This window comes from Excalfactoria chinensis, chromosome 6 (assembly GCF_039878825.1).
Source record: "Excalfactoria chinensis isolate bCotChi1 chromosome 6, bCotChi1.hap2, whole genome shotgun sequence".
NCBI lineage: Eukaryota > Metazoa > Chordata > Aves > Galliformes > Phasianidae > Excalfactoria > Excalfactoria chinensis.
Window position 1 is genome coordinate 2443607 of NC_092830.1, and position 27365 is coordinate 2470971.

The window sequence follows — 27365 nt, forward strand, 5'->3', positions numbered from 1 at the left end:
AGCTGCAGAGGCCGCTCTCCAGCCAGTCAAGTTCAGGGCTCCCATCTTTGTTGGCATATCCGTTACTTGTGATTGTGGCCAACAACAGTTTCTCTTGTTCCTTCTGCTAAAGCTACAGTTGGTCAGCAGATACTAAGGAATGGCTGGCAGCCAGCAGGAAGAGTTCTTTTCTTTGAGATATGCTCCTCAAAATTAATGAGAATGAGAGGACAGGTTGAACGAGGTAAAAAAAGAACACAAAAGGCCAGCACATGTTCTTCCCCGGACAGTGTAATTAATAGCATTGGTTTAAAAAGCTCTGTAAAGAAAGGTGGAACATGGAACCAATCCTCATTCCTACAGCTGCCGGCAGAGAATTCTGTATTATCTGAATTATCTGAATGTTTTGTCTGGCAATGGGAGCTGCTTCTTCACTCCTAAAAAGAGCAGCTAACATGTTTTCTCTGCCCTTTGGCTGCTAAAGAAACGTATTACCATTAGTGGTAATTACAGGCCATCGAAGCACTGAAGCACAAGGCGAATTTATAAGAAATAGGTGATTTCAGTAGAGCTTTATGTGTTAACTTTCTCAGTTGCGTTTCAGATATAGCTTGGTTAGAAATGTGATGTGCTCATTAAGAACAAGGAAATTATGCAGGTCGGTTCTTTGGCACTGATTTGACTACAGTGCAACTGACCAGGAAATAAAACCAAACAAAGCACTAGCAAATGGAAATATGACTTATGAATTAACCACATGCAGCATCGTCATACTTGAACCTACAGAACCTTTGCAAAATGGAAACTGCCATCATATACCAGCCTTCATTTAATCACTCTTGGAATTAACACCTGGTGTTTTCAAGCTTTGTACATCTGAAGGAGTTCCCATCTCTAACGAAAAACTGCAAGTGCTCTTCTTCTTGCACAGCTAAGCTCATGCGCACACCACCATAATCTGCAAAGTCATTTGCCTGCTCAAATCAATTACAGATCGTTAGAGTGAGTAACTACGTAGAAGGCAGAAGCTCCCCAGGATCATTTTGGAAGGTTTGTTTGCATCTAGAAGAGCTGTGCTAGACAACACACTTGTATTTGTCCCACTGACTTTGATTACCACTGTGTTACACCATAGGCTGCATTTCTTTTTAATAGGTATTTGTTCACCACACTTTCCCACACAACCATTCATGTTTTAGGCGCTTAAGTCGAGCTCTTTGCAAAACATCTCTGCAATCACTGAAATGCCTTTGTAATCACTAAGTTTGTTTATCTGCTAATGTACTACTGGGGAGGTCATTTTCTAAGTCACCACAGGACTGTTTGCCCTTCTTCAGATCCTCAGCTTCAAGAATCATAGAGCCATTAAGGTTGGAAAAGACCACTGAGATCCAATCCAACCGTCAACCCATCACCCATGCCCACCAAAGCATGACCCTACAGATATGGTTCAATGTAACAGAGACAGCATAGTGCATGAAGGCAAGGCTTGTCTTCCTGGTGTATTGCTTGGCATTTACCCGTAAGCAATAGGGATATCAGGAGCTGCAGGAGCAGTGCAAAGCCCAGATGAGCAGGTCCCCCCGCACACAGCCCTGCCTTCAGCGCTGGCCCATCACTGCTTCACACCCCCCGTGTCAGACACGCAGCTTCCCACGGGACGTCTCTTTTCGTCCTTTTCCCCGCCTTTCTGTGCACACGATGACAGCACCGCGGGGCTCCCAGCCGCACCAGCGCCCCGCCGGACAGACGCACCTCCCGCCCACATCCCTCAGGAGGCAGCTCCGCCCGGAAGGCAGCGAGCTCCGCCCCGTGCCGGGCTCCGGCAGTTCTCCGGCCGGCAGCGAGGCGCTGGGGCGCGGATCTCGAAGCGAAGGGAGCCGAGAGGGGCCGGGAGCATCCCGGAGCAGCCCGGAGCTCGGCGGTCGCGCCGCTCCTCCTCTTCCTGCAGCCGCCGCCATGGAGCCGCGCCGCGCCGCCTGCCTGCTGCCGCTTCTGGTAGCGGTGGCGAGCGCGGGGCTGGGCGGCTACTTCGGCACCAAGTCCCGCTACGAGGAGGTGAACCCGCACCTGGCGGAGGACCCGCTGTCCCTCGGGCCCCACGCCGCCGCCGCCCGGCTGCCCGCCGCCTGCGCCCCGCTGCAGCTCCGCGCCGTGCTCCGCCACGGCACCCGCTACCCCACGGCCGGCCAGATCCGCCGCCTGGCCGAGCTGCACGGCCGCCTCCGCCGCGCCGCCTCCCCGTCCTGCCCCGCCGCCGCCGCGCTGGCCGCCTGGCCGATGTGGTACGAGGAGAGCCTCGACGGGCGGCTGGCGCCGCGTGGCCGCCGCGACATGGAGCACCTGGCGCGCCGCCTGGCCGCCCGCTTCCCCGCGCTCTTCGCCGCCCGCCGCCGCCTGGCGCTGGCCAGCAGCTCCAAGCACCGCTGCCTGCAGAGCGGCGCGGCCTTCCGGCGCGGCCTCGGGCCCTCCCTCAGCCTCGGCGCCGACGGTGAGCGCGGGACGCGGGGGCGGCTCTCGGCGCGGGCCTCCCCGGCCGGCCCTCCTCCGTCCTGTCCGCCTCCCGCAGGGAAGGAGCCCCGCGCTGAGCGCTGCTTTTCCTTTCAGAGACGGAGATCGAAGTGAACGACGCCCTGATGAGGTTTTTTGATCACTGCGACAAGTTCGTGGCCTTCGTGGAGAACAACGACACGGCCATGTACCAAGTGAACGCCTTCAAGCAGGGCCCGGAGATGAGGAAGGTGTTGGAGAAGGTGGCGAGTGCCCTGTGTCTGCCGGCCAGCGAGCTGAATGCAGGTAACGGAGCCGCCTCGGGTGCGCTCTGCTCCGTCTGACGCAGATTGCGCTGTAGGTAGGCAGAGGTTGTGCTTAAAATACGAGCTGAGCCAGATGCAGCCGTGCAGCGTTTGTGTGGGGCTGCAGTAGTGCGCTCTTGTTGGTCAGCAGAAAGAAAACGCCTTTGGAAGTATCTTTCTTAGAGATGAGTGGGAGGTATCGGCTGTACCTTCCATTTAGGGGCTCAACTTTACCGTTGCTGTGAGTTATGAGTGTGTTACCTTTTAATGTAAACGTAAAATGTTGCAATTCAGGCATGCAGATAGCTGGAGGGAAAGCGTTGCACCTTCGCTTGTCCAGAAGGAGCACTTTTCCCATGCTCAAAAAGCCCCCAGAAATAGGCACTGCTATCACTTCCAGCATTCCCCCAAAGATGCGGTCCTAAAACCATGGCGTGCTGCGGCTCAAACCCAGCCAGCAGTGTGCAAGCTGAGCATGGCAGCCAGAGTCTGCTCTGCGGTGAGCAGGCACACCTCCACTTGTCTCTCTAATGCCTGTTGTGGTAGTAAGGTTATCCCAGAAGCTGGCATCTATCACTTGTGCATCAGCATTCAGTGTGGAATGCGTTGTTTTGTTTCCCCGTCGTACCAACTGTAAGGCGAAGAGCTTACAGTCTGAAATACGCATGCTACGCAATAGCTCTATTGGAAACTTTCTTGTTTGGCATTTGGACTGGTGATTGTTTTCAACACTAAATTGTACTTACTTGTTTTAGGGGGAAGTTGGGAGAAAGCTGCTAGTCCTGTGGTGGTGGATTTATCTTCTGCTGCTTTCTTGGATTTATTGCAGATCTTGTTCAAGTGGCTTTCCTCACTTGCTCGTATGAGTTGGCTATAAAAAATGTGACCTCCCCGTGGTGTTCGCTCTTCAGTGAAGAGGATGCTAAGGTAGGTGCTAAATGCAGAGGGCAGAGAGATTTGAGAAGCCTTCAAAAGATGCCTCAGTGTTCATATGTTGTTCTGTGGGCAGTCAGAAGCTGAAAGTTCTGTGCCCCTTGTTTTACAACCTTTGTTAGATTCAGTGCTTCATTAGCGCTGCATTGGTCTCCAAAGAGCTGAGAGTTAATCAAACAGTAGGACTGAAATACCTTCTGCATTCCAACTGAAGTACTGGCAGAGCCTTTATTTGTCCTGATTAAAAGGATCTTTTCCTATTGCATGCTTAATTCATGTAATGCTTTTTATTTCTGTAACATCTGAAATGCTCTGGACAACTTTGTTTTGCTCATATTATTTTTATATGATAAAATGTCTTGTCTCTAGAGGACAGCAAGTAAGGTCTTTTAGGTTCTCTGTGACTTCTCTTTTAAAGACCATCCTAAATCTAATTCCTGCTAATAAAACTAGTAGAACCTGGATAAACACGACTTGCTTTGGGTTCACCTTTATTCAAAAAGGACATCCCCTTTGGAGGGATTTAGAGATTTGGGGATTAAGAATGATGCCATTTATTTTGCACTGCAAAATATGTTCAGCTTCTAAAGGATGCTTAGCAGCCCTGCCAAGGAGAGAAAGCCCCTACACAGGGACATGGTTGGCCAAAGGGTGGGCAATGGAGTCAAGAGGAAGTGGTCTCCACTCAAAGAAGAGGAGGATCAACAGGAATTTGTGCTGTTCCCTTCTAATAACTCAGCTCGCTGATTAAGCAGTTACTTGGCATGTTAAGAATACGGGGTGTTTGAGCAGCTCTGCAGGAAGACTCTACAAGGTTGAATAGCCCCGCAGTGCAGTGGCAGTTGGTGTTCAGTGTGAAATTACACATGTGAAGTAAGAAGTTAAAGCTCCGTTAATGAGGTGGTGGGCTCTCAAATCCTTTTTTTTTTTTTTCCTTCACTGTATGCAATGGTAACAACTTGTAAATTGTTTAACTTTAGGTACTGGAGTACCTGAATGACCTGAAGCAATACTGGAAGAGAGGATATGGCTACGACATTAATAGTCGCTCCAGCTGCATTTTGTTCCAGGATATCTTCCAGCAGTTGGACAAAGCGGTGGATGAGAGCAGAAGGTAAGTTTGCAGAAAAGAAAAGCTTTTGTGTTGGCTGTAAGCTGTCTGTGGTTGATCCTGAGTTGGATTTAATTTGAATAAGAATTAAACGCTTCAGACACAAGAATGCTAGGGAGTTTGGTTAGGAGAATTTGTAATAGGGAGAATAAAACCCTAAATAGATCCTTGTTACTGTAGAGTGTAAATAGGTTTGGGTTTTTTGGCTTTTTTTCCCATTGATGCTTTTATGCCCAGCAGATTTATTTCCATCTTTTAATTTATTGCTCTGCACAGGCCTTCAAGGGACAACCAGTTACTGTGTCAGACAGTGGTGTTTTTTTTTTTTCCTGCTGAACAATGAACTTTTTGTTTAAAATGTCTTTGTTAAAAGGCATTTGTGATGAAAGTGGGAAGGCTGTGGGTTAAAAAAAAGCAATGTGATGCATTCTGCTTTCTGGTTACTTAAACACTTCAGCATGAAAGTCCTGTTTACTTTCCACATGCGTTTGATATCTCTTGTGCTATTAAAGCTTTCTGTTCGGGCTGAAGGTGCTGAAATGCGATTACAAAAGAATAATTATTCCAAGTGAATCCAAACACTCGGTGACCCTAGATGGCTGTTGCAGAATCCAGCAAGCCTGAACAGTAAGAGCAAACCAGCCTTGTCATGCTTGCTTCTTTGTAGCTGCAGAAAGGCTAACCCAAGTGGTATACTCAGTGCCCTGTAGAAATATAAGAAAGGCATTTGAGCCCTGAAGCTTTTGTAAAAGCCTTGGTTTGTTGTACAAACATGAGGCCAGTAATTTAGCCAACCAGCTCAAGAACTCTCTCTTGGATGTTTAGTTTCACATCCTTACTCATCCTCAGCAAAGCTGCCCATTGGGAGCAATGCTGTAGGTGTAGGAAGTTGTTGGACCTCACAAGTATCTGTTGACAGACTCAAAGATAGCACAAGCAAGAGTCTTCAGAGAAGAGTGGTCTGATGCAAAGAGGTTTGTGTTCAGCTAGTTCCATGGTTTGGCAAGGCACTTTGTTTCAGAGAAGGAAGGACAGCAGTGGTAGTCCTTCCAGCAATTCTTACAGCCTTGAAATTGCCTTTAACGTGCCTTGGAAGTACCCATGCTTCCTTAAAAGTTAAAGACAAGATGCCTGTGTTACTGTATGTAATTGTTTACTCCTGTCAGCTGGTATCAGTCAGTAGCAGTGATCTGCTGTAGTGTAGAGAAAACAGCATAGAAAACAAAGGCTTTGGTTAGAGGTTTGGGTGTTGATGTCACAGAATTACCTGTAACTGCTTTCACGTGCCAGTAATAAAATCTTTGAGAGCTGCATTAGGCTTAAAAACAGTGTGTTCACATGGGAATAATTTATAAGCTGTGTGAATGTTGTTCAATCAGAGGAATTACAGATTCATAGCTTGGTGATCAGCCACGTGAATCAGTACTGGAGCAGGTAAGTGTACACGTTTACAAAAGTACACCAAATCAAGGAGGTGGTATCAGGATTATATACACATTGTACCTTTAAATAGTTTATTGGAATCAATGTAGCTTAAGGTGACCAAATTCAGCTTTGATATTGATGTAGAAACAGTAGTTGTACGCGGTGGATGTACTTACATTCCTAGCATCCTCGGGGCTTTAATGCTAAATTTAGGGTACTAAAGTAGGTCAAAATATGTAAATAATTTCTTATTTCAGGAACAAAATCTTAAGTCACTGATACTTGAAGCTGTATGTGTGTATTTTTTTTACTTGATAACATGTAAGAAAGCACTTTATTTTCCCCTGTTGGTTGACAGATTGAAAGCAGAGGTAGCCTTGCAATTTTGCATCAGAGGAATGATCTATAAAATTGTGAAGCCTTCCTCCTTGGAAGAAAAGCTTCAAAAGCTGCCCTGGAATGCAGCCTCCAGATGTCACTTCCCACCTCAACCATTCTGTAATGCCAATCATTTCTTAGCAGAGAGGACTGCAAAGAAGTTGTTTGTTGAGGTTTTTGCCCACTGAGCATTTGAGTTAGACATCAACAGTGATAGAACTAACAACTGAAGCAGAATTCCCTAACAGTCAGTTGGCTTTTTTGTTGTGCTTCAGTGCTGGATGCAGTTGTAAGATGTAACCAACGTAGCACTGAGGACTAATTGTGAAGGAAAGGTGGGCAGAAGGAAGTGGCTGTTGATAGCAAACTCTCTGCAGCCAGCCTGGTCATTGTGCTGTCAGAGCATTCTGGTTTTTGGAAATCTAAGGCTGTGACTGCTGTTGATCCCTCTCATTTTGAGAGTGGTTTAGTCAAAGCTGTAGTTAAGCTAGATTGCCCTTTAAACAAGTATCTCCTGTATCCTTTCTTCAGCCTACTGGGAAGCTAAATAAAAAATGCATGAGGCAGCGGGTCATTAACATCCAACTGAACAGACTGATAAGCACACTGCTGTGATTGCTTCCATATATGCTGTGTCTGCCTCTGAAGACAGAAAATACAGACCGAATGAGGAGATGAAGAGCAGGTTAAAAGTGAGCAGACAAGCAGAGCAAAATCCCTCTGCCCTTCTGAAACATTAAAAAATAACTGCTTAATGTAGCTTGTCTCACATAAGCAGAATGATCAGTTCTATTTGCTTTTAGTGTATTTAGTCTGTGAACAGTGAAAGCCTTTAAATCCTTAAGTGCTACTTAGAAAGTAGCTTTAATTCTCAACTGTGTATTGAGTCTGTAAGTTTAGTAATGATAAAGCTATAATTGACAAAATCCACATCTGTACTTCTAGTTTATTGGCAGCTCATTCGGCAGCCCCTAAATTTCTTGGGAAGAGCAGGTGTTGGATGCAGAGTAGTGAAGGACTGTGATAATCTCATCATGTCTTAGAGCTTTGGCCACAGAATCAGAAGCACAGAACATCCCAAGTTTGGAGGGATCTATAAAGATCATTGAGTCCAATTGTAATGTTTAAAACATGTCATTTGGCAATGAGATGTTGAGGAGAAGCAGTGAAGTCCAGCAGATGGATGTCCATCAGGTTGGTCCCTCCTCATAAGAACGGTCACTGCTAGTCCCTTCTTCTTTGAAGGCAAACACCTAAAAACTCCACTGGTTAAAACTTCTCTCTAGATCCCATCTAGAAGAGTTCTGAGCTTCTGCTGATATATAAAACCGTGATCAGACGTGGTCAAGTGAGACACTTCTAGGGATGCCTGGAGGGAAATGACCCACAGAGGCCAAAATGCTGCTATACAACTGGGGTTTTCTACCTAAACTGAGGTGCTGAAAGTTCGGACAGGCACCCCATCCTGTGTCACCCTATTGTTCATCATGGGTGGTGTTGCAATCCCTTGTGAATTAAGCATGTGTCTCCATGAGGCTGGCACCAATAAACCTGGACCTCCAAATGACAGAGTACAACTGATGTAATCGCTGGGGCTGGAAGACACCTTAAAAGAGCATTGAGCTCAACCAGCTCATCCTTGAGCTCCCATGGCTGCCTTTGGAGCTGCCACACCCTTATCTCTGTTCATTATCAGGTCATGATTATGTGGGAGGAAGCTTGCCTCCTCCCAGCCTGGAGAGCCCTTTCAGCCAATCTGATATATGCTGGCAGTGTGCAGACAGCCAACTAGGCAACTAGGCAACTAACTACTGCCAGTCCCCTTCCTAAGGGGACTGCTGGTCTCCCAGGGATAACTTCAGGAAAGTTGTTTCATTTGGCATGGAAAGTTATTCTGTGGCACCTGCTGCAGGGCATGTTGCTGACAGGGAGGAGCCCTCCCAAGCACAGGAGAAAATTTCCCATTCTATGGAAGCACCAAATTGTGCAGGAGATAACCAGCTGGAAAACATGAACTTCACAGAATTTGCATCCTAACCCAGGAGATCATCTCTAGTAGTCCAATTTCTGATAGACAAATGTAAGTACAAATTTACGTCTGGTAAAGGCCAAGAAAATGAATCAAGCAAAATTTATCCAAAGCACATTGTCTGAAGAATGATGTGATGTAGTCAGCGAAACCTGTGTTAAGAAATTGGCAGAAGTTTAAAATCATAGCAAATGATTTCAAATATTTTCAGTGATTTCTGAAATATATTATAAAAGCAGAAATATTTGCACAGATCTATGATATTTAAAGATAGCATGAAAACGTATTTGGGATGAATCACTGTTCAGTTGCACTGTGTTGTTGTTAGCCCAGACAGAAGCAGGTAGTGAGTTTGTGTGCATGCATGAAGAACGGAGATCTGGCAAAATTCAGAGCTGGGTGAGCAGCCTGTGTACCCTGTGTCTTCAGAAGTGCCTTCTGCAAAAGGAGCATGTAACCCCATCCCATGACGTCAGGTGGCAGTATTAAAGCACTGAAGGCTAGAGTACATGTTAGGCAACTTGGTTCCTTTAAAAATAGCTGGATATCTTGCCACCACCAACGTAGGAAAGCACCTTGTGTCTCCTGATCTTTAGCCACAGAAAATATTTGGTTGTGTATGCATGCGTTATTATCCCTATATAGTGTTATCGCTATATCTTTAATGATATAGTTCAACTTTGGGGCAACAGATTAAATACATCTGCAGCTGCTCTTTGCTCAGAAAACGAGCCTTTGTGGTGGCAAAACGTTGTCTTATTAATCTGTGTTTAACACTGATATGTGTCTCTGATTTGTTCTGATACAACAGGAAGAATGATTTTATTTCTAGAATCTTACCGTTGCTCCGAGTTTGTTTGGTTTTTTTTTGCTTTGTTTTGTTTTTTAATGAATAGTTTTGTTTGGGCTGTCCAGTAGGAGCAGTTAGGACACTTTGCTCCAGCGAGGGAGTGATGGTGTCTGGATTGCATTTCTGTTCTAGGCTTGATGGTAAAGAATGGCGTTGACAGCTCTGCGTTTTATAGCATATTTCAAATATTTCTATTTAGCAGTTTGTCCCGTTTTCATTCCTCATTACAGCTGAAATAAAACGAGAGCTTATACTTGAAACCCTGGTTCTTCCATGAAGATTTATTGACCCAGCAATCTGATTGCTCATCAGATTTCCAATTATTTGCCTAATTAGTTGTCTTGTTGAAGCTCTTCTTTCTTCTGGGAAAACTATCTTCTGGTGATTAGTCAGCCTTTAAGAAAAGGATGAAAATTACTCAAATTCTCAAGATTTTAACTATAAAACCATTTGAGAGTTAGTATTTGAGTTACAACTTTAATGTCTTGGACGTGAATGTTTAGCGTCTCAATTCTCCTGCACCTTCAGTAGCAGTAAAACATTAACATCCAGTAAAGGTTAATTACTTTTCTTTGAGATCTTACCACTGTCAAATAGGTTCTTCCAAGACCACTTTGCTCTATGCCTTCTTGCCCATCTGTAAGGCAGTACAGTGATGACATGTCTAGAGAGACTCTCCCATAAAAAGTTTCTTATTTAGAATAAAAAAGAAATAATATTATGGGAGTGAAGTTAAACCAGGTGAGTTGTGCTAAAATGGCATACTTGGGAAGTTGTCCAAGTCCATAAAGAGCTCTATTTTTGTGAAAAGGAAATGATTAAATTCTTCTTCTGTCTGTCTGTTATGGATAGCAAACAAGACCATGCAACTGTATGGCAAAGAAGCCAATGGGGTAATGCTCTTCCCTGAGCAGTTGTTTTTTTTCCCATAGTGGAACCTTATAGAAAATGTCAGTTTTGCCCACGTAATGAAGAGTAGGGACGGGTAGTACTGTGCTTCTACTGCTACACTTGACATTGTGCTGCTACGGAAGAATCTCGAAAGGCTGCTCTGCATTTGATTGAAGAGTTAGTGTCCAGTTTCCCAGAGCTGTGGTATTTGGGGAAGTTTTAACAGTGGTAGATAGAGGAGCAACAGGTGAGCGGCTCTCTGCCTTGGAAGAAGCTTTGAGTTTTTGGTTCGACGTGTTTTCAACTCAGTATGAGTTGTGTATGTTGTGCACAGTTAGTGAGTGAAACCTACTGCAATTTCTTTTCCTTCTAACATTTGCTGAATAGCCAAAACTGAATCACATCTGGCCTTCTGAACTGCGCAAGCAACTTATGAATCTGTTAGCCAAGCTTTGCAGTAGGCTAGAAAGTATGGGAGAGAGCACCTGCAAACCTTGGAAAAACCATTGTGGCACCCTTCAAGGATATCAGCTATTCACTAAAGCTGTTTTACCCTTTTTCTTCTAGATTCAGATGCTTATCAAGTCTGCCTTTCTTGCTGCTGAAAGAGATCATAACATACCTGTCTGTACTGTCCAGATTAAATGCTAGAAGGCTCTCAGAATCAGGAGGTGTGCTTTGTAGAGCCATCTCAGAGTTTGTATGGCTGGTGGTTCAAAATACTGACTTAACTGCATATACAAATAACAGAATATTTGATGATTTCCTCCAGTATAGAGATTTTAAGTTGTTTTTTTTAATTATAAAAAAAAAATAAAATAGACATATCTGAACTTTGTTCAAGATTGAGGTTGATCTTTGTAATTGTACAAGGCTGAGCCATAATGTAAACAGATTAGTTTGCCAATATATTGATGGCTTTTATTATTCTCTGTAAATTTCCTCCCTCTCTGCAGATCCATTCCCGACACAATTGATAAGACTTATGGAATCATTTAGTAGTAAATACTTTTGCTTCTTATGAGACTGCTTTGGGGGTGTTCTCTTCATATGGGACTGCCTTTTGGGGTACTAGGAGAGCTTGTGACTAAGGTGGCAGTTACCTCGTCTGCTAATTACATGGTGAATATATAAGGTACCAAAGAGTTGCTTGATCTGCTCAGAGAGAATAGTGCTGGATGAAATTTCTTCAACAAGATGGTCATGTCAGCTCTACAGGTGCATAGACAGTACTGCTTACAATGAGACACCTGAAAAGCATTCAAGTCTCGTTTTGATTTCAGAAAATGAGAGGAATTGGTGACTTCCACTAATACTGCAAACAGCTCACACACCTTGGCCCTGGCACTTTGTACTGTATGGTATGTTTGAGCTCGATAGCTTCATCGTTCAAAGATGGGGCTCTGGTGTGCTTAAGGGGTGTTTTTGGAGACACCAGGTAGAGACAGTAGTCTCTGGAGGTGCTTGCAGTGTGTACAGCAGCATCCCTGTGCCTGTGTTTGTGAAGTATGATGGTGGTCACTGACTTTTCTCTGGACAGGACAGGGGACCTTCTCTGGGAAGGTGCGGCTTTTCCTAGACCTGGGTATTGTTTGTGACTTTGAAACTTCCCAGAATGTACTTAACTTCAGATTAATTGCCTAATGTTTCCTTTCTCAGAATTCCTCTGAAAAGAAATCTCAGCATTTTTATAGGGTCATAGTCTTTTATCGAAGGAATTCAAAAACAACAGAAAAAAAAAACAACAACCAGCTCTTGGCAGCTAACATACAAATATTTAGCATCAGCGTGCTGCTGCTGCCATGGTGCAATTGGTCTCAGAGTGCCTGAGGAATGTGGGAGGTGGGTTCATTAGGAAGGGAGCATTTGAAACTGCAGTATCTCTGAAGTTAAGTGTATTGAAGACTAGCTAGCTTTGGGTCGTTTGCTTCTATGGAACTAGATAAAAGGCATTGCTCTTTAACTGGAACTTTAGATGAACTTTCAGTGCTCTTTCTCAGCTTTTCAAGCTTGCTTTTTCCATAAAGGAGCTCATGGGCATCCTTGCTGGACCAGAAGGAAATGTTCATCTCACCAGTGGTTTGTGGTGGCCTTTTGTGTTGGTGCTGCTTCTGACAATGAGCCAGCACAGCAGTCTGTTCTGCTATTACAAGTGAAACTTTCATGCACAAGGACTTAATACTGTTTCAAAGGTTTTTCTTTCCCTGCCTGTTAACAGCACTCAGAACACCTCTGAGATTTCTACTGCCCACTACTCCTGCATTCCCTGCTCTCTGCTGTTCTCTTGCAGATCTAGGGTTCTTCTGGCTAGTTTTACTTTCTTCTTCTTTTTCTTCCAGAAATAAATCACTGAGGGTATGGAATTGATGGAGAATTCATTCCATAGCTGAAAATAGAGGGGTTTGAGTCCGTTGTCCTGCTTTTTATGTCAGTCTGGGATAAGATGTGGTCTAAGCCTTCTTGTTTAACAGTTGTTAAAATTTCTCTTCTGAAGTTGTAGGGGGAATTTTTACGTAACATTTGAAAGTCAGCCAGTGAAATGTTGCTGCAGGAAATATTTCTTCTTATCCCACTGTCTCTCGGGTTTGGGGTTATCACCAGCCAAAAGTCACATTAGTGCTTAGGAAATGAACTTTTTTTTTTTTTTTTTTTAAAGAAAGGTTTCTTCTTCCGTATCTAAGATGGTAAATCAGTAGATCTAGAGAAGTAGGAACAAGCTACTGTTGAAGATGGGTGTGCTGATGCAGAAGAAACTGAAAGTTGCCTGAATGATAAATCCCATGCTTCTATACAGGCCTTCAGGGAGCAGGGGGATTGTGCTGCTGAATGTTCTTCATTTTTAGCTATGGTCAGATGTACTTCCAAGGTTACAGCAAGGGCAGTGCTGCTGCTCTTTCTGCCCAGTGTGAGTAGCTTCTGCTCCACTGCAAGCGCTTTGTAAAATGAACATGATACCAATCACCAGTAATAACTTGCAGGCAAACTCCTAATATTTTATGGCAAAGTTTTATTTATGTACAATTTCTTCAACTCGCTTAAAAGTTGGAAATTAGATGGTTCTTGTGTTTTCTCAAGTCATTTATTAATGTAAGGGGGGGAGGGGGAGCTTGGATTATCACTAGCATTAGTACAGTATTGAGAACTTTGTCTGCTACTGATAGACAACGCTGAGTCATTCTTTGATCCCAAAGAAGATTGAGTGTGGATATCTTGACCCTTCAGAATTTGATTAGCTTGTGCTACTGTTTGGCATTCCACTGATTGCACTGTGTGCTTCTGTTTTGACTTTATCAGAAACATCTGGACAGTAATAACCTTTGCACATGCTGCAAATAGGCAATGCTTATTGACTTCACTGTAATTAAAAGTGTTACATTACCGTTGCTCTTTTAACCTTACTGGTGATTTTTATTGTCCTTAGATAATAAGAAACCTGAGTCTGAACCCTAGTCATGACCATGGGGATTAAACAGGGAGTGCTTGAGTAGTCCTAGACAAGAAATCAAACATCCGGTGCTGGTGAGAGTCCAGGGAGATTTTCAATTATACAGTGGCAAGGAGGCTGTTGAAAAGGTGGGGTTGTATCATACAATGAAACAGTTTTAATCCTTATTAAAATAATATGCTGGCACTGCTGTGAATAGCAGAGGTTTGTTTTGTCTCCCAAGTGGTTTGACCTGTCAGCATGAGGATTTCAGGAGACAAAATAAAAACTGTAGTTAGAATGAGAGCCACCTCGTTTGTTCCATGTTTGTCTTCATGAGGTTTTTGATTGTTCTGTAACACTTCTCTTGGTTAGTATGTGTATGTGCTATAACTTCTTTCCCGTTCTTGCTGTTTTGATTTAAGAAACGAGTTAGGTGTGTTTTTGTAGCTTACTTCCATTCTAGAATTCCTGCTGGTATCAGCTGAAAAGCAAGGCCAAACCTTGCCGTAAAGCCAGTATGAGTGTCACAATGTTAAATACCTTTCTATCTTAGCATCTTATACGAGGGCAGAGAGAGGAAAAGAGGATGGTGTGTGGTGGTGAAATCCAGTGCAGTAAATAATGCCTTTTGGAGACTCTGGCAGCCTACGTGTGTTACTGGCTTCCTTGCTTAGTAAACTAAAAGATACAAACTTCCACACTTAGAAACAAGCAGGTAGGTATAAAAGAGCACGCTGCTGGAGCAAAATGAAAATGTCTTCTGTCTTCTCCAGGCGTGCATTTTTGTTGTTGTTTCTAACTGTTATCTGGCAGGAGGGGTGTAATGCACCCTAAAACCTAGCGAGGTGTGTGTGGAGGGGGCTGTAAGTGGGCTGGTCAGACGAGCAAGAGGAGGGAATGAGGAGTGGAGCAGGAAGGAAAGAGGCTGAAGGATCCACAAGCTGTACAAGTTCAAAATGAGGTAGCAAGGGAGAAAGGCCTTGAATAAAATGGGGAGAAATGCAGGCAGAACCTCAGGTTTTGGAGGAGTCGGCAGTGGTCTGCAGTGAGTGGACGCCTCGATGCAGAAGAGGTGCTTGTGGGCTGGAGGAAACACACAGAGCCTTTCTGTGGCTGTAACATTTCGTTGGAGCAGGAAACAGGCAGGTTTCTGTTTTTTCTTTATTGTATGATGTTGTCTGAGGGACGAGTGTGCGTGTCTGCATGTACGTGTACAGGGAGGGTAAGCAGAAGGCTGAGCAGGGCTGTGCAGGCATGTTTCACACTGCACAAAGACTGGTTGTAGCAGGTGGGCAATTACAGAGCCTGTCCTGCCAAGTTGGTCAGAGTTTGTGTTTGCAGGTAAGTCCCTGAGTTCCTCAGTTGCTTCAGAGCAGAGGAAACACCTCCTTCCCAGGCCAATCGAGACGTGCCCTATCTGTGGGTGGACTTCAGTGGTGACCTGTGAGCAGGAGCATGGCCAAATGTCACCCTTTGACAGTGTGTGACCTGGGCTTCTGAGCGCCCATTGGAGGTGGTTACAAAAAGCATGGGGCAGCTGCACCCTGGGCTGCTCCTTCCAAACTGCTGTGAGCCACTGGATAAAGTGTAATGCCCCATCTGATAGGCCGGGTTAGGCTGTTGGGGTTTGATCACTGACTGCTTCTGCTGGCTGCGTGTGGAGGGAGCATGATCTTTTGTGTGAGCAGGCGGTCGCAGGGATCAGCAATAGCAGCACTGGTAACAGGCACTGACAAATTGTGGAGAAGGAAAAGCAGGTTGTGCGTTAAATAGTAATCTGTTTGCCACGTGGGCAGTCAGGTGGTTGTGGTTTGGTCTGAGGGAAGTGGGGTTTCACTGTAGTTAATGTGTGGATAAGTCTGTGGTGTAGTTTTCATACTGAAACCAAATTGTTGCTTGTCCTTTATTACAGCAGGTGGGCAAAGCTTTGATTCCCAAACCTAGCAAAAGTAACGTGAAAGCCTTGAAACTTTCCAGGTCTGAAGTGATGACAATCTGTGAGCTTCTCTTCACCACACTGTAGATTAATTTACAAAGAAGCTTATTAAAAAAAAATTATAAAAATTAAATATATGTATATATATGTATATATATTTAAGTATTCAGAGTTGTTAGATCATGTTTCAATAGTAAATCATTTGTGTTTGTGAATGAGCTCACTGCATGGTTCATTGCGTTTTATTATTTGGTTACCTCGGTGCTGTCAAGGAACAACCACCACCAAAAATCACTCAGATTGTTCCTGTTAACCACACTATGATATCCAGGGAAAAACTGTTAGATGTTAGAGACAGGTTTGTGCTACAGCAGATCTGTGAAACCTGTAGTGCTTATGGAGTTACAATAGAATAAAATCACAGGGAGGTTTTCCACGTGGTCTGTGATGGGAGAGTGGTTACACCTGTTCACGATGGATCAAAGCCAGGCTGGATGTGGCTCTGGGCAGCCTGGTCTGGTAGTTGGTGACCCTGTACATAGCAGGGGGTTGAAACTAGATGGTCATCATGGTTCTTTTCAACCTGGGCCATTCTATGATTCTGTGATCTGTGCTGAGGGAATTCTGTGTTTCTGGGATGCCCTGGAGCCCTCCACATGCTGACAGCTGAGGACTTGACTTGGTTGGTGCATTAACAAAGCTTTGCATGTTTGCTGCCCTTGTCTAAAATCCTAAATGGGAGGAGGTAATGCTGTTTACAAACCATGGACTGGATGATTTTGTAGGTCTTTTCACAGAGGAAGCCTGACAGCTCCCCCAAGTGTACTAATATACACCTTAAGTTCAGGTTTTGCTTGTGTTTCACTGGTTTATATCAAGAGCCAATAGCTTCAGGTGGCACAAAGCATAGGTTAGAAAGCCCAGGTGCTGTTTTTTCTGTCTTTCTTTTAAATGAAAGATTGTAACGTACTGAAATCCCGAAACAGGCTCTTATCGCAAATTGAAGTACAACAAGTTCAAAGTCTACTTCTTTAAGCCTCTGCTGCTGACAGCTGTGGTGCTGGTATGTTTGCTTTGAAGCTCAGGCTCTTGCTGATCCTTTCCTTTTTTTCTTTTCTTTAGTTCAAAACCCATTTCTTCACCTTTAATTGTACAAGTTGGACATGCAGAAACACTTCAGCCACTTCTTGCTCTTATGGGCTTCTTCAAAGATTCTGAGCCTCTCCGGGCAAACAATTATGTCCGCCAGGCACATCGGAAGTTCCGCAGTGGCCGGATAGTGCCTTATGCAGCCAACCTGGTGTTTGTGCTCTACCACTGTGACCAAGCGAAGACCTCTAAGGAGGAATACCAAGTGCAGATGTTGCTGAATGAAAAGCTAATGCTCTTCCATCACTCAAATGAAACCATCTCTACATACGCAGACCTCAAGAGCTATTACAAGGACATCCTTCAAAACTGTCACTTTGAAGAAGAGTGTGAATTGCCCAAATTCAATGGAACTGTTACTGACGAACTCTGAGGGAAAGAAATGGAGGGGTTGATTTGGAAACTGATCTCAGTTTTCTTCAACAGATGTTGTGAACAAGCACTTTGGATGAAACATTGCTGCTGTGTTGGCTCTCTAAGCTTGCAGATTTGATGGCTGTTATTCACCTGGGTTGTCTCAGTCAGCTCAATGCACTGTTTATTTATTGCATAAGATGAATGACAAAACCAAAGTCTGTAACGGGGATGTCCCTGAGCATTTGTAGTGAATGTGGTGAATGACAATGTGTGCCTGTATATTTATGTGTACAGACAAGTAATTTCCTAGGTCATTCCTCTTATGAATAAGCTGTAGATAGAATTTAGAGCTGGGAGACCTGTTTATTTTATCAGAGCTGAAGGTGCTTGAACTGATTCAGTATTGCTTTGTGCTGCCTTTTTGCTAGCTCTTGCTTTCCTATGGCAGGCGTGAAATAATGTAAATCTGTGAGCTTTTTTAACTCCTTTCCTGAGCCCCTTGGAGGGAGAGAGTATATGTTACTTCTCTATAGCTGCCCAACTTTTGCCTGGACAGCACCACATGAGTGTCTCGCTCTGGCACTGACAGCAGGAGGAGTTGCTGTGTGCACTGTCTACCTGTAAAGGGACAAGGATTTATGTTTCTTAAGTTCTCATCGACTCAACCAGCACTGCAAGTTAGCCATCGTGGTAAGTAAATTCTCCTGAGAGAGAAGGGAGAGACTCTGAGCAGTCTGGTGTTTCCTTTCACTTGACAACATCAGTTTCTCCTGTTAATGGTTGGGCTGGGGCATTCAGGTGAGGCTGTGTGAGTAATTTGAACATCTTTGTCTTTCTCAAATGCTGAAAGTTTTCTTAGAACTTCTGGAGGACTCCAGCACCTCCTGCTGCTTGGAACAGTATAGTTGCTAACCCTAAATCTGGGCAGGCTTCAAACTGAGAATTATCTGGCTGGGATTTGACTTCTGCAAACTTAAAGACACAGAGCCTGGTATCACTTAGGCCTTATCCACTCGATAAACCAGCTTGTTCTTGAAATTGAGCTGGTTTTAAAGAAATTAACTGCACAAAGGTACTGGTTATCTTTCAGTGTATCTGCACTTAAAGTAAATTTACTTGCTGCTGAGAAAGTATTTTAGAGTTCAACAGTAGAGCAGAAAAAGGAGAAATCAAGAGAATTGTCCAGAAATGTCCAAAATACAGCAAGTCAAATAAAAATCCCTTCGTTGCTCAGAAGGGAATGGCTGGTTAAACAGGCTGTCCCAAAGCAAACGCAGGTGTGGCTTTATGGTGCTGGTAGCTCTTGACATGTGTGCCCTATAAATAACAAGTGCTCCTGAGCTTAACCCATAAAGTGAGGGGTATTTTGCAGTGTTGTCTGGGGAGAGGGTGAAAGGGTGGTGTAAACTGTTACCACAGGAGTGCCATAGGCACTATAAACATTTATACCCTAATTTACTTAGGTAGCCTCACCAGCAAAATTGAAAACTTAACTGATGGAGGGAAAGGGAAGAAAAAGGGAGAGAAACCTGAACTAGTTTAAAGTTTAGAAGTTTAAGTAATTGCAGACTTAGTTCTTTTTTTTTTTTTTCTTTTTTTTTTTTTTTTCCCTAGAGCACATCACTGTGAGGATTTTTTTCTGTCTGTTTTTGTTGTTGTAACTTATGTGCTCTTTATAGAGTAGGACGTAGGTCCTCTTTCCTTAGTGCACTGACCTCTGTGGAGGCTGCGGTTCTGCTCAGCAGAAGCACTGATTAAAGCTGGTGGATATTTTGGCATTGATGTCCTGGTAGAACTCTTGCATGTTTTAGGTCTGTGGGTCTTTTACAGAAACAGAGGAGGTGGCTAGGGAGGACAGCTGTACTGAAACACCTATAGGAATATAGGTCAGGATGATTGCCAGCTCCAGCATATGACTTTTACTGCCATTTTATATCAGCTTTGTCTCTTTTTTAGCATGATCCTGCTTTGAGACTGAGTCAATTGAATGTAATTACTCTGTGACAGGTGCCTGTTACAAACTTTATTGCAAGGTGGTGTTTGAGGCAATCCATGAAGAAAGAAACTTCTGTGTAAAGGTGGTGAGATTTGGTAAACAGCAGACATGAGATTGAGAAAATTCACCTTTGAACATTATTTTTTTTCCTGGTTGAGTCATCCTGTGATCATTCATGATATGAACAGAAGAAATGTGAGCTTTGCTGCTGGAGATAAGCGGAAGGTTTTTGTTTGTCTGTTCTGTTACGCACCGTGTTTGTTAAAGATATTGTGTTCTTTGCAGAGGAAGAGTTTGTTGCCCTAACTGATTTTTATTGGATCCTGAACCCCAGATAAGGTGGAAGAACCAAACAATTATTTCTATGGTGAAGTATCATTTGTTTCTGCATTAAAGGTGACATCTTGATAGAAAAATTCTGTGCAAGGGAACAGACTTTTCAGAGACTGTTTCCTATTTTGCCTTGGCTTAGGGGCCTGTTGTATCTCCAGCAAAACAGGTGTATCTGCAGTGGATATCACCAGTTAACCGAGAGGGAAAAATGTGCAATTTGGTTTGTGAACTGTAAAGGCTTACATAATTAGAGGCTGAGCACAGAAATCTTGCACAACTGCTGCAGCAGCTGTGCTGGGATGTGTATGTGTGCTGAGCACTTGTTCATGTGACTAATTCTGACTGCTAGGGATATGACTTCAGATGATTCACTCTGTTGTTTAAGAAGAACAAAGAAACATGCATCCCCAAGTAACCACAAATAAATTTGTACATGGGCTCAAAAGGAAAACCAAAGAGGATCAAAGTGTTTCCATAAAGTTGGGCACTGGCTCTGTGAGCGGGATGCAAACAGGCTGCCATGTCTCATTGCACCGCAAGCTGCCCCATCCTGGAATAGCCCAGCAAGTAAAAGGATGCCTTTGCCTCCTGCATGCAGCTCCAGAAAGAACCCCCTCACCTCAGGTCTCCAGTGACAGCCCTGTGTGTAACTTCACCCAAACTGGAACCTTCCATTGATGGAAGACACAGACTGTGTTCTTGGATGCTGGCATTAAACACACTTGAAATATATTTGATTTTGGATGTCTAAAGCTTTACTAATGTTTCTGGAAAACTCATTTTTTTTCCCTCATTTTGCTGTAATTTTGGCTGGCATGGAGCTCTCTGATTGCTGCATGCAACATGACTTTTGTGATCTTATGGGACTAACTGGGTGAATTTGGATAACTGCTTTTGGATTTTTAGTGCTGTGAAATAAAACGGCACGCTTTCTTCATCTGTTCTATGAGCAACAATAATGAACCTGTACCATCATGCCTGTATTCTGCTTCAAATACATTTGGCAGTTCCTTGCAGTGTGTCTCTGGTTGTTTTGGGTCTTCACACTGCCACATGCTTAATGTTAAAGTACATTAATGGACATTTTACCTTTCCATTTTGACTTGAGTTGAAAACTTCATCTTCTTTTTCCTGGAGCACTGATTTAAAACCAATGATAGCCTCCTGGCAGGCTTTTCACAGGTATTACCTAATGGCTGAAGATGCCCTGCGTTCTGAAGCAGACAGTGCACATCTTTCTTTGTGGCCCAGGATCTGATGTGGTGTTATTTTCTTTCACATGAAATTAAAGCTGATTTCATAAAGAAGAATTAGAAACAAACCTCACGCAGTACATTTTAACCTGTCCTTTTATAGATACTTACAGTATTTATATTACTGAGTTCCAGTTAGTTTGTTAATTCTCTACACAAATGCTTTGCCTGCAGCGCTTTCCTAAGCATGCTCTGAGTGTACTCGTATCTTTGATCAAAGGCTCTTTCCTCATTTCTCCAAAGTCTATAATATTGGGATAGAAAACAATTGACGCTGCTTTGATTCAAATACCCGTACAGGAATAGGAAAAAGAGTAAAATTATTTTAACCAAGCAGGACTTGCTTCTTGGGAATGGAAAAGAAGAGCAGCCCTGCCGTATAAACACTTTTAAAAGATAGATTAGTTTGAATATTATGCAATTATTTATATTATTATTATTTATATTTATAGTTATCTATACATGTTATTTACATTTATGTTAGCTGTATATGTTTTCAAAGGGAGGTTATTTTAATCAACTGTTAGTTTGTAGTTGCTGGTATGATAGAAATAATGGTTTCTCTGCCTTCTTGCTTTCTTTTCTTGGACATGAAGTTACAGGCAGTGCCTCCTGGTGCTCAGTCACAGGTCATGCTGACTTTACTAGGTGTGCTGTAGTCCTCTATCTTCAGCGAAGGTTAATCAGTTATGGTCCAGAAAAAGAGAAGGAACTCTGAACAAATGCAAGCGGTACGTGGTGGTAAGACCACTGTAGTGCAGTGCCAGCAATTGGCCAGGAGCAGGCAAGCCAGCAAGAGAGCTCCTAACTGTGATTTCTGGGGAGAATTTTTTCTCCAGCCTTTCTTCCTCTTGTGATTTTGTCAGCTTGATGCCAGAGCTTCGTTACCCACATTGACGTGTGCTTTGCTTATGTGTGTGGTTTGGAAGTGGGTTTTGTTGTCACCAGAAGTCCTGACTGGTTTCTGTGTTGCTTTGACAGATGGGAAGTAGAGCCCCATCATCCTGCAGCAAAGCAGAAAGGGAGATGTAAGAGTAAGGAGAGCAGATCTATGACTAGTTTTTTGTGTAGCTCTTAGTGAATTTCTCTTCTACAGGGTTCTTCCATTGCTTTCCAAACCCAGAGCTTTAGATTGCCTTGCAATGGGACGTGGTGGATGCAGTGGCTTTGTAAATTTCCTATCTTTCTATTTGAACCTGCCACCCACTAGCCTGGAAATCCAGCTGTGTCTGCAGAAGCATAGATCAAAATATATAACAACTTTCTGACATAGTCAGTTAACAGAGTTAATTGAGTTAACAATGCTTAAAAAGTTGATCATGTCAGAAATTATGCAAATATCCATGTTTGGAGTGTATTCTTGAAGTTCTTGAATCATTCTATGTGATACGGATCTTGTTCCAGTGTTGTCCTAAATACCAGCAGTTCGTCAGTCCTTGGAGCATCCGTATTGGGAAAGAAGTGAAAACATTTAATCTCCTCACATCCAGCTGTGCTACTTATGGCTTCTACTTTGTCCCTAATCGGAGGCACCTCTTGTTTATTTAAATGAAAGAGACAAACTTCTCTCAGACTAACCTGATGGAAAGAAAGCATGTTCCTCCTGTCTCGCTTGAGAAATTGCTTTGATGCTGAGGGTCTGAGCATCCCTTGCATTCCCCCTGACACTTGGCTGATGGGCCAAATCCAACTACTAAACCTAACCCTGATAGGCCAAATCCAACTGACTAATTCCAAATGGCAAACAGTACAGCGTTCCATGAGTTTAATGACAGCCTGAGGGGACAGCTGCCCTTGGCTTTAACCAACAGGAAAAGCAGAGCTAAAGTGATTTTTTTTTTCTACCTTCCAAAGTGTCAGAAGTGTTTCCTTTTGAGTTAGTCTTAACAGCATTAGAAAATATTAACAATCAGTGTTCTATGGTTGGTTTTCAAGGAAACAGTATCCTCTGTATAATATGTTTCTTCCTCTTGTTAGAGGCATTTTAATGTTACCTCTTTGGTAACATAAACATACGTGTAAAAATAGGAAAAGTTTTGTATTCTAACATTGGTGGAGTTACGTTATCATTGGCACAGGTTGGAAGGAACCCTAAAGATCATCCAGCCCCAACCCCCTGCCATGGGCTGCTTGCCCCCACCAGATCAGGCTGCCCAAGGCCCTGTCCAGCCTGGCACTGAAAGCCTTCAGGGATGGGGCTCTTTTTCCCAACATCTAATCTCAATTCTTTTTATTTAAAGCCATTCTCTCTTGTCCTATCATTATTAGACTGCGTAAGAAATCTCCCCCATCCTGCCTGTAAGCTCCCTTCAAGTACTGGCAGTTGCATTAACTTGTATTTTTGTTCTAGAAAGGGACTGAGCAGCACTGAACTCAGATCTGATTCTGGTAGGAATCTCTCCACTCCAAGGGTGAGCTATGCTCTATGTCTGGTTTCCGAACAAGTTCTGTATCAGTGCTTCCTTTGCCTTGGTGAACGCATCACTTGCTACATCGTCTATGAGAGCATCACAAGGCTTCTCTAGCCTTGGTGCTGGTTGTGCACCCACAGGTTTCGTTCCCTCTGTAGAACAAAACTGGCTCGTTTGCACTACAGTTTGCATTGGGCAGTCCTTGCAAGCTGTTACCCATCTGAGTGTTGACTCCTCCATGCCTACAAAGAGTTTAATCATTTGTTCAGCTATTTTTTCCTGGCAGCCGTATCTGTAATCCCTGTCTCCTCTTAGTGCTAAAAGTCTTTGGCCAATGCACAGGTAACTGGCTGGCTCTCAGCTCTCTCCAAACAATCAGCTGTGGTCTGTTATTTTCGTGCTTTTAACTAGGTGTGTTTCATTTCATGCATGTGAAGCGTTACTGTTGAGCTTATGGAAACACGTAGTGGCTCCTTGTCAGGTGAACAGTGTTCTGTTCTCAGCATATGGATACTATGGTCCTCCTGACACTGCAGAGCGGGCTGAGATGGGTCTTCCACAGCCCCTGCTTTCCTGAATGTCTTTCACAACTTTGTCCACCTCTTGATTTTCAAATCACTCCCTAGTTACTGCTTCCTTGTATATCTGCCAAAAGATTTGTTAACCTTTTTCTCCTGATGTCCAGCCTATGTACATCCTCCAGCATTGCCACCTACCTGCCTGGTGTCTTTGTAGGCAACACTTGAATCTCATTTCAGCCCTTGCTTTGCCAGATCTGATGGGCTGATCTCTCTTAATCCCTCCCGTTGCCTTTTTTCCTCACCTGAATCATTTCTTCCATGCACTGGCTCTTGTTTCACTTCAGTTCTTTTGAACATAAATGATCACAGTTGTGCTCTGTTTTCCAGACAAGGTCCAGCTCCATGTGATTTCCCTTTGTTTCCCTCCTGGAAAGGTTAATCATTATGCAGGTTTGGTTTTTATATTTACTGGTGTGGCTGAGGGCTGTTTTCTGTGGCATGGCAGAGGTCTTGTGCTTTCACTCCCATCTGCTGTGGGGAATGCTCACCAGGTGTTATAGACCACTTTTTGTGTGGGGGTTTGTGCATAACAGATCTGTGTATGATATTTAGTGTTGTCAGTTACACACATGGGAATGTTCCTAGTTGCCAGCACGCTCTGCTTTGATGATCCAGCACTGCTGCATAAACTAGTGCCTGGGGCCATGTGCCTCCAGCCCTCTTAAACACGAAGCATATGCAGAGTCCTGCCAAGGCTTGGCTTTGTGCTAATGCCTTTGGGGTTCAGATTTCTCTTACATAACCCAGAATTACAGGTCTCTTCTCCATTGCTTGGAGGCCTTGCTGTGGTGCAGAGCAGCAAGCCTTTCCTCTGCAGCCAGTGGAAATCCATCAGCCTGAAAGCTCTCCAGGGATTTTTCAGCACTTGAAGAATTAATACCAGAAGATGCTCCCTTTTGTTCTTCACAGTTCTTCTGGAGCTGAGGTAGGTGAGATGTTTCTCCCCTCCTCTATCTCCAGGTAGTCTTTGTGCTTTCTGCTTGTGAAACTTGTCCATACCAAAGCAGTGATGAACATCCCTCCCAGTGTGCCTGTGTGCCCTGTGTCCCTGGTCAGTCAAGGAAGAGGGAATCAAATGAGTTCTTCATAAGTTCAAGTCCTTTTCCCCTGTGTTAGGTTGTTTATTTTTCCCTGTGTTGCATCTGCTGATTTCAAACCAGCTTTTGGCACGGGGCTTGAGAAAGAAGTAAAACCCAAATGGAAGTGGTTCTTTGAGCTGCAGGCATCCAAAGACAAAGCTAACTGCAGAGGTCCACGTGACCTACTTCATAAGTTCTCCTGGGTAGCCTTTAGATCAGGAAGCTAGACAGGAGGCAGCTTTCATGGTAAATGAGAAATTGCTTCCGTCCTGCATGACAATAGGTTCTTTTTAACTGCATCACTTTGTTTGCTGTAGCTTGAATATCACTGCAGTTTGATCCTGCTGAAAGTTAAAGGGCTGTTAACCCATTTTGAGAAACATAACTCCTTTCCCTGACAGTGATGTCACACCCCAGCTAACTCACTGTGGCAGTCCGGCAGCTGTGCGTGATATTGGACCTGGCCACAGGGAGAAAAAGAAGATTCTCATTCTAGGCTGGAAAATGCACGAGTAGGTAGCTACTCGCACAGAATTGCTTCAGAAAGGCTGAGCAGAAGGTGACCTTTGTGTAGGAGAAGGACAGATATCTTCCCACTGCAGTCTGAATTGTTTCCTCTTGCCTTGTATGTCTACTTACATGCCTTCTGAAACCCAGAGGGAAAGCCAAAGTCATGCAACAAAGCAGAGCAAACAAAACTCTCTCCATCTCCCTGCGTTATAGCAACAATAGGGATGGAGTGGCAGGTCCAGCAGTGTGACTCAGGGCAAGGTGTTCTGATGAAGCCAGGCTATGCAATCTAGGAGCAGGAAAGCTGCTGTTTAGCCAAGTCTCTGGGTCTCCCTTCAGCAGGCAGAACGTGCCTCGTCATTTCTGCTTAGTGCCTTGGTTTTTGTTTGTTTTTTTTCCCAATGATTTTCTAAAGGTGAACTGAGAGTAAGGGAGGGCGGACTGCTGGACTGCAGGCCTTCAGGAAATGTGTGCTCAGTCTAGTTCTATCCTGGACAAGGTGTACAAGTTCCACCACCCCTGGATGCTCTTTTTAGGGACGTGAGCTGATGTGAAGCACTGAACTGCTCTCCCAACCCACTTCTGGCTGGATGCCAATGAGTGTGTTGGCAACAGTGTGTTTGAGACATACATACCTGCAGCCTGTTGTGAAATGTCCTCATCTGTTGGGCAGAACCACTACAAAACAAAGCATGCAGTATGCTTTTTCTGCCAGGAACAGCACAGTTGTTTGATCAGCTCTGTTGGGTTGCTGAAGATGTGCTTGTTCTCATTGCTCTTTTCCTGTTTCCCTTTTGCTCCATGGATTCAAACTATGATTAAGGTTCATGGGAAGAGATGTCACTTGCTGTTCCTTTCCCAAAGGACTCACAGAGAGCAGTTGGCATTGTGGGCTTGGGTGTCCTCTTAGTGACTTGAAATGGAAATAAACAGTTTAAGAAAGAGACCTTCTTTTCTAGTATTTCCTTGTTTGCAGTATGCATTTTGAAAGACACTGCTGATGTTTAAAAATGCTTGAATGTTTCACAACTAGTAAATAATAAAACAACTGGGTGAATGACGAAGCCAAACGCCATGGTACTGCATATAAATTCACCATGTATGTAGGAAAAAGTTCTTGGTACTGAGAACTCATGTTCATAACTGCCTGGAGTCTGAAGAAGAAGGGAAGGTACAGGTAGAAGAAGTTCTCTTGCAATACTCCTTCCTTTGCAAGAGGATTAGGATGATCTTAGATCTCAAAACGTTGTGATAGGAGTTGACTGCTACCTGCCTGTGCTTGTTGATCTGTAATGCCAGCTGCCCCTAGAAAGGTTGTGTTTCCTTGGCTTTTCCTTAATCTCTCTTTGACTCTTCTGTAGTGATTGCTTTGTTGACAGTTTTATCCACAAAGATACCAGGTTGCCTATTTCATGCTTTTTTTTTTTCTGCTTTTATTTATTTATTTTTTTTTTTTTTGGCTGTAATCTGCTTTTGGAAGAAGACATCCGTCATGGCTTTAAACCTCCTCACCTGAGCCCCCAGAATGCAGCAGTCTGTAGGGAAAAGGAGTCTGTGAAAATGAACCATTGGTTTCACTTCAGGAACTGGGCTCTTTATCCCAGTGTTGTAAAGGTGAAAAGGCAGGGGCCAAAGTCTATGAAAGGGACAAGAAATCACACGGGGCAAAGGTGATAAAACCACAGCAGAAAATTACACTCAATAAATAAATATCTTTACTGCAATATGGCATCACAAAATGATAAGAACCCTCGCCTTTTGTTTCAGAAAGTCCATCACTTTGTAAAATCGATTGTTACTAAATGATAATCCAAGGTGAGTGCAAAGAAACCTGAACTTTTATGGGCAGAACAATCTGCAGAGCCTTGTCTTAGCTGAATTCCTTCGCGATGAGATCTACAACTGTTGAAAATCAGTCAGACAGAAATTGCTGGCTATTTCT

At 43.7% G+C, this 27365-nt stretch overlaps 1 protein-coding gene across 1 annotated transcript; it reads left to right on the forward strand.

Annotated features, from left to right (window-relative positions):
* The first annotated feature begins 1393 nt into the window (after positions 1 to 1393).
* MINPP1 (multiple inositol-polyphosphate phosphatase 1) lies at positions 1394 to 20639 on the forward strand. Its single transcript, XM_072340732.1, has 5 exons — positions 1394 to 2470; positions 2587 to 2775; positions 3604 to 3701; positions 4688 to 4821; positions 16877 to 20639. Exons 1-5 carry the CDS (start codon positions 1549 to 1551, stop codon positions 17274 to 17276), a joined length of 1743 nt encoding a protein of 580 aa, XP_072196833.1. The 5' UTR covers positions 1394 to 1548; the 3' UTR covers positions 17277 to 20639.
* The last annotated feature ends 6726 nt before the right edge of the window (positions 20640 to 27365 follow it).

What these genes read in the sequence shown, in the direction of transcription:
- MINPP1 (XM_072340732.1), top strand. Translation starts at nt 1,549, where the DNA reads ATGAGCAGGTCCCCCCGCACACAGCCCTGCCTTCAGCGCTGGCCCATC. An exon ending in CCTCAGCCTCGGCGCCGACG is followed by an intron (nt 2,471 to 2,586) that starts GTGAGCGCGGGA and finishes TTTTCCTTTCAG; the next exon opens with AGACGGAGATCGAAGTGAAC. An exon ending in TCAGTGAAGAGGATGCTAAG is followed by an intron (nt 3,702 to 4,687) that starts GTAGGTGCTAAA and finishes GTTTAACTTTAG; the next exon opens with GTACTGGAGTACCTGAATGA.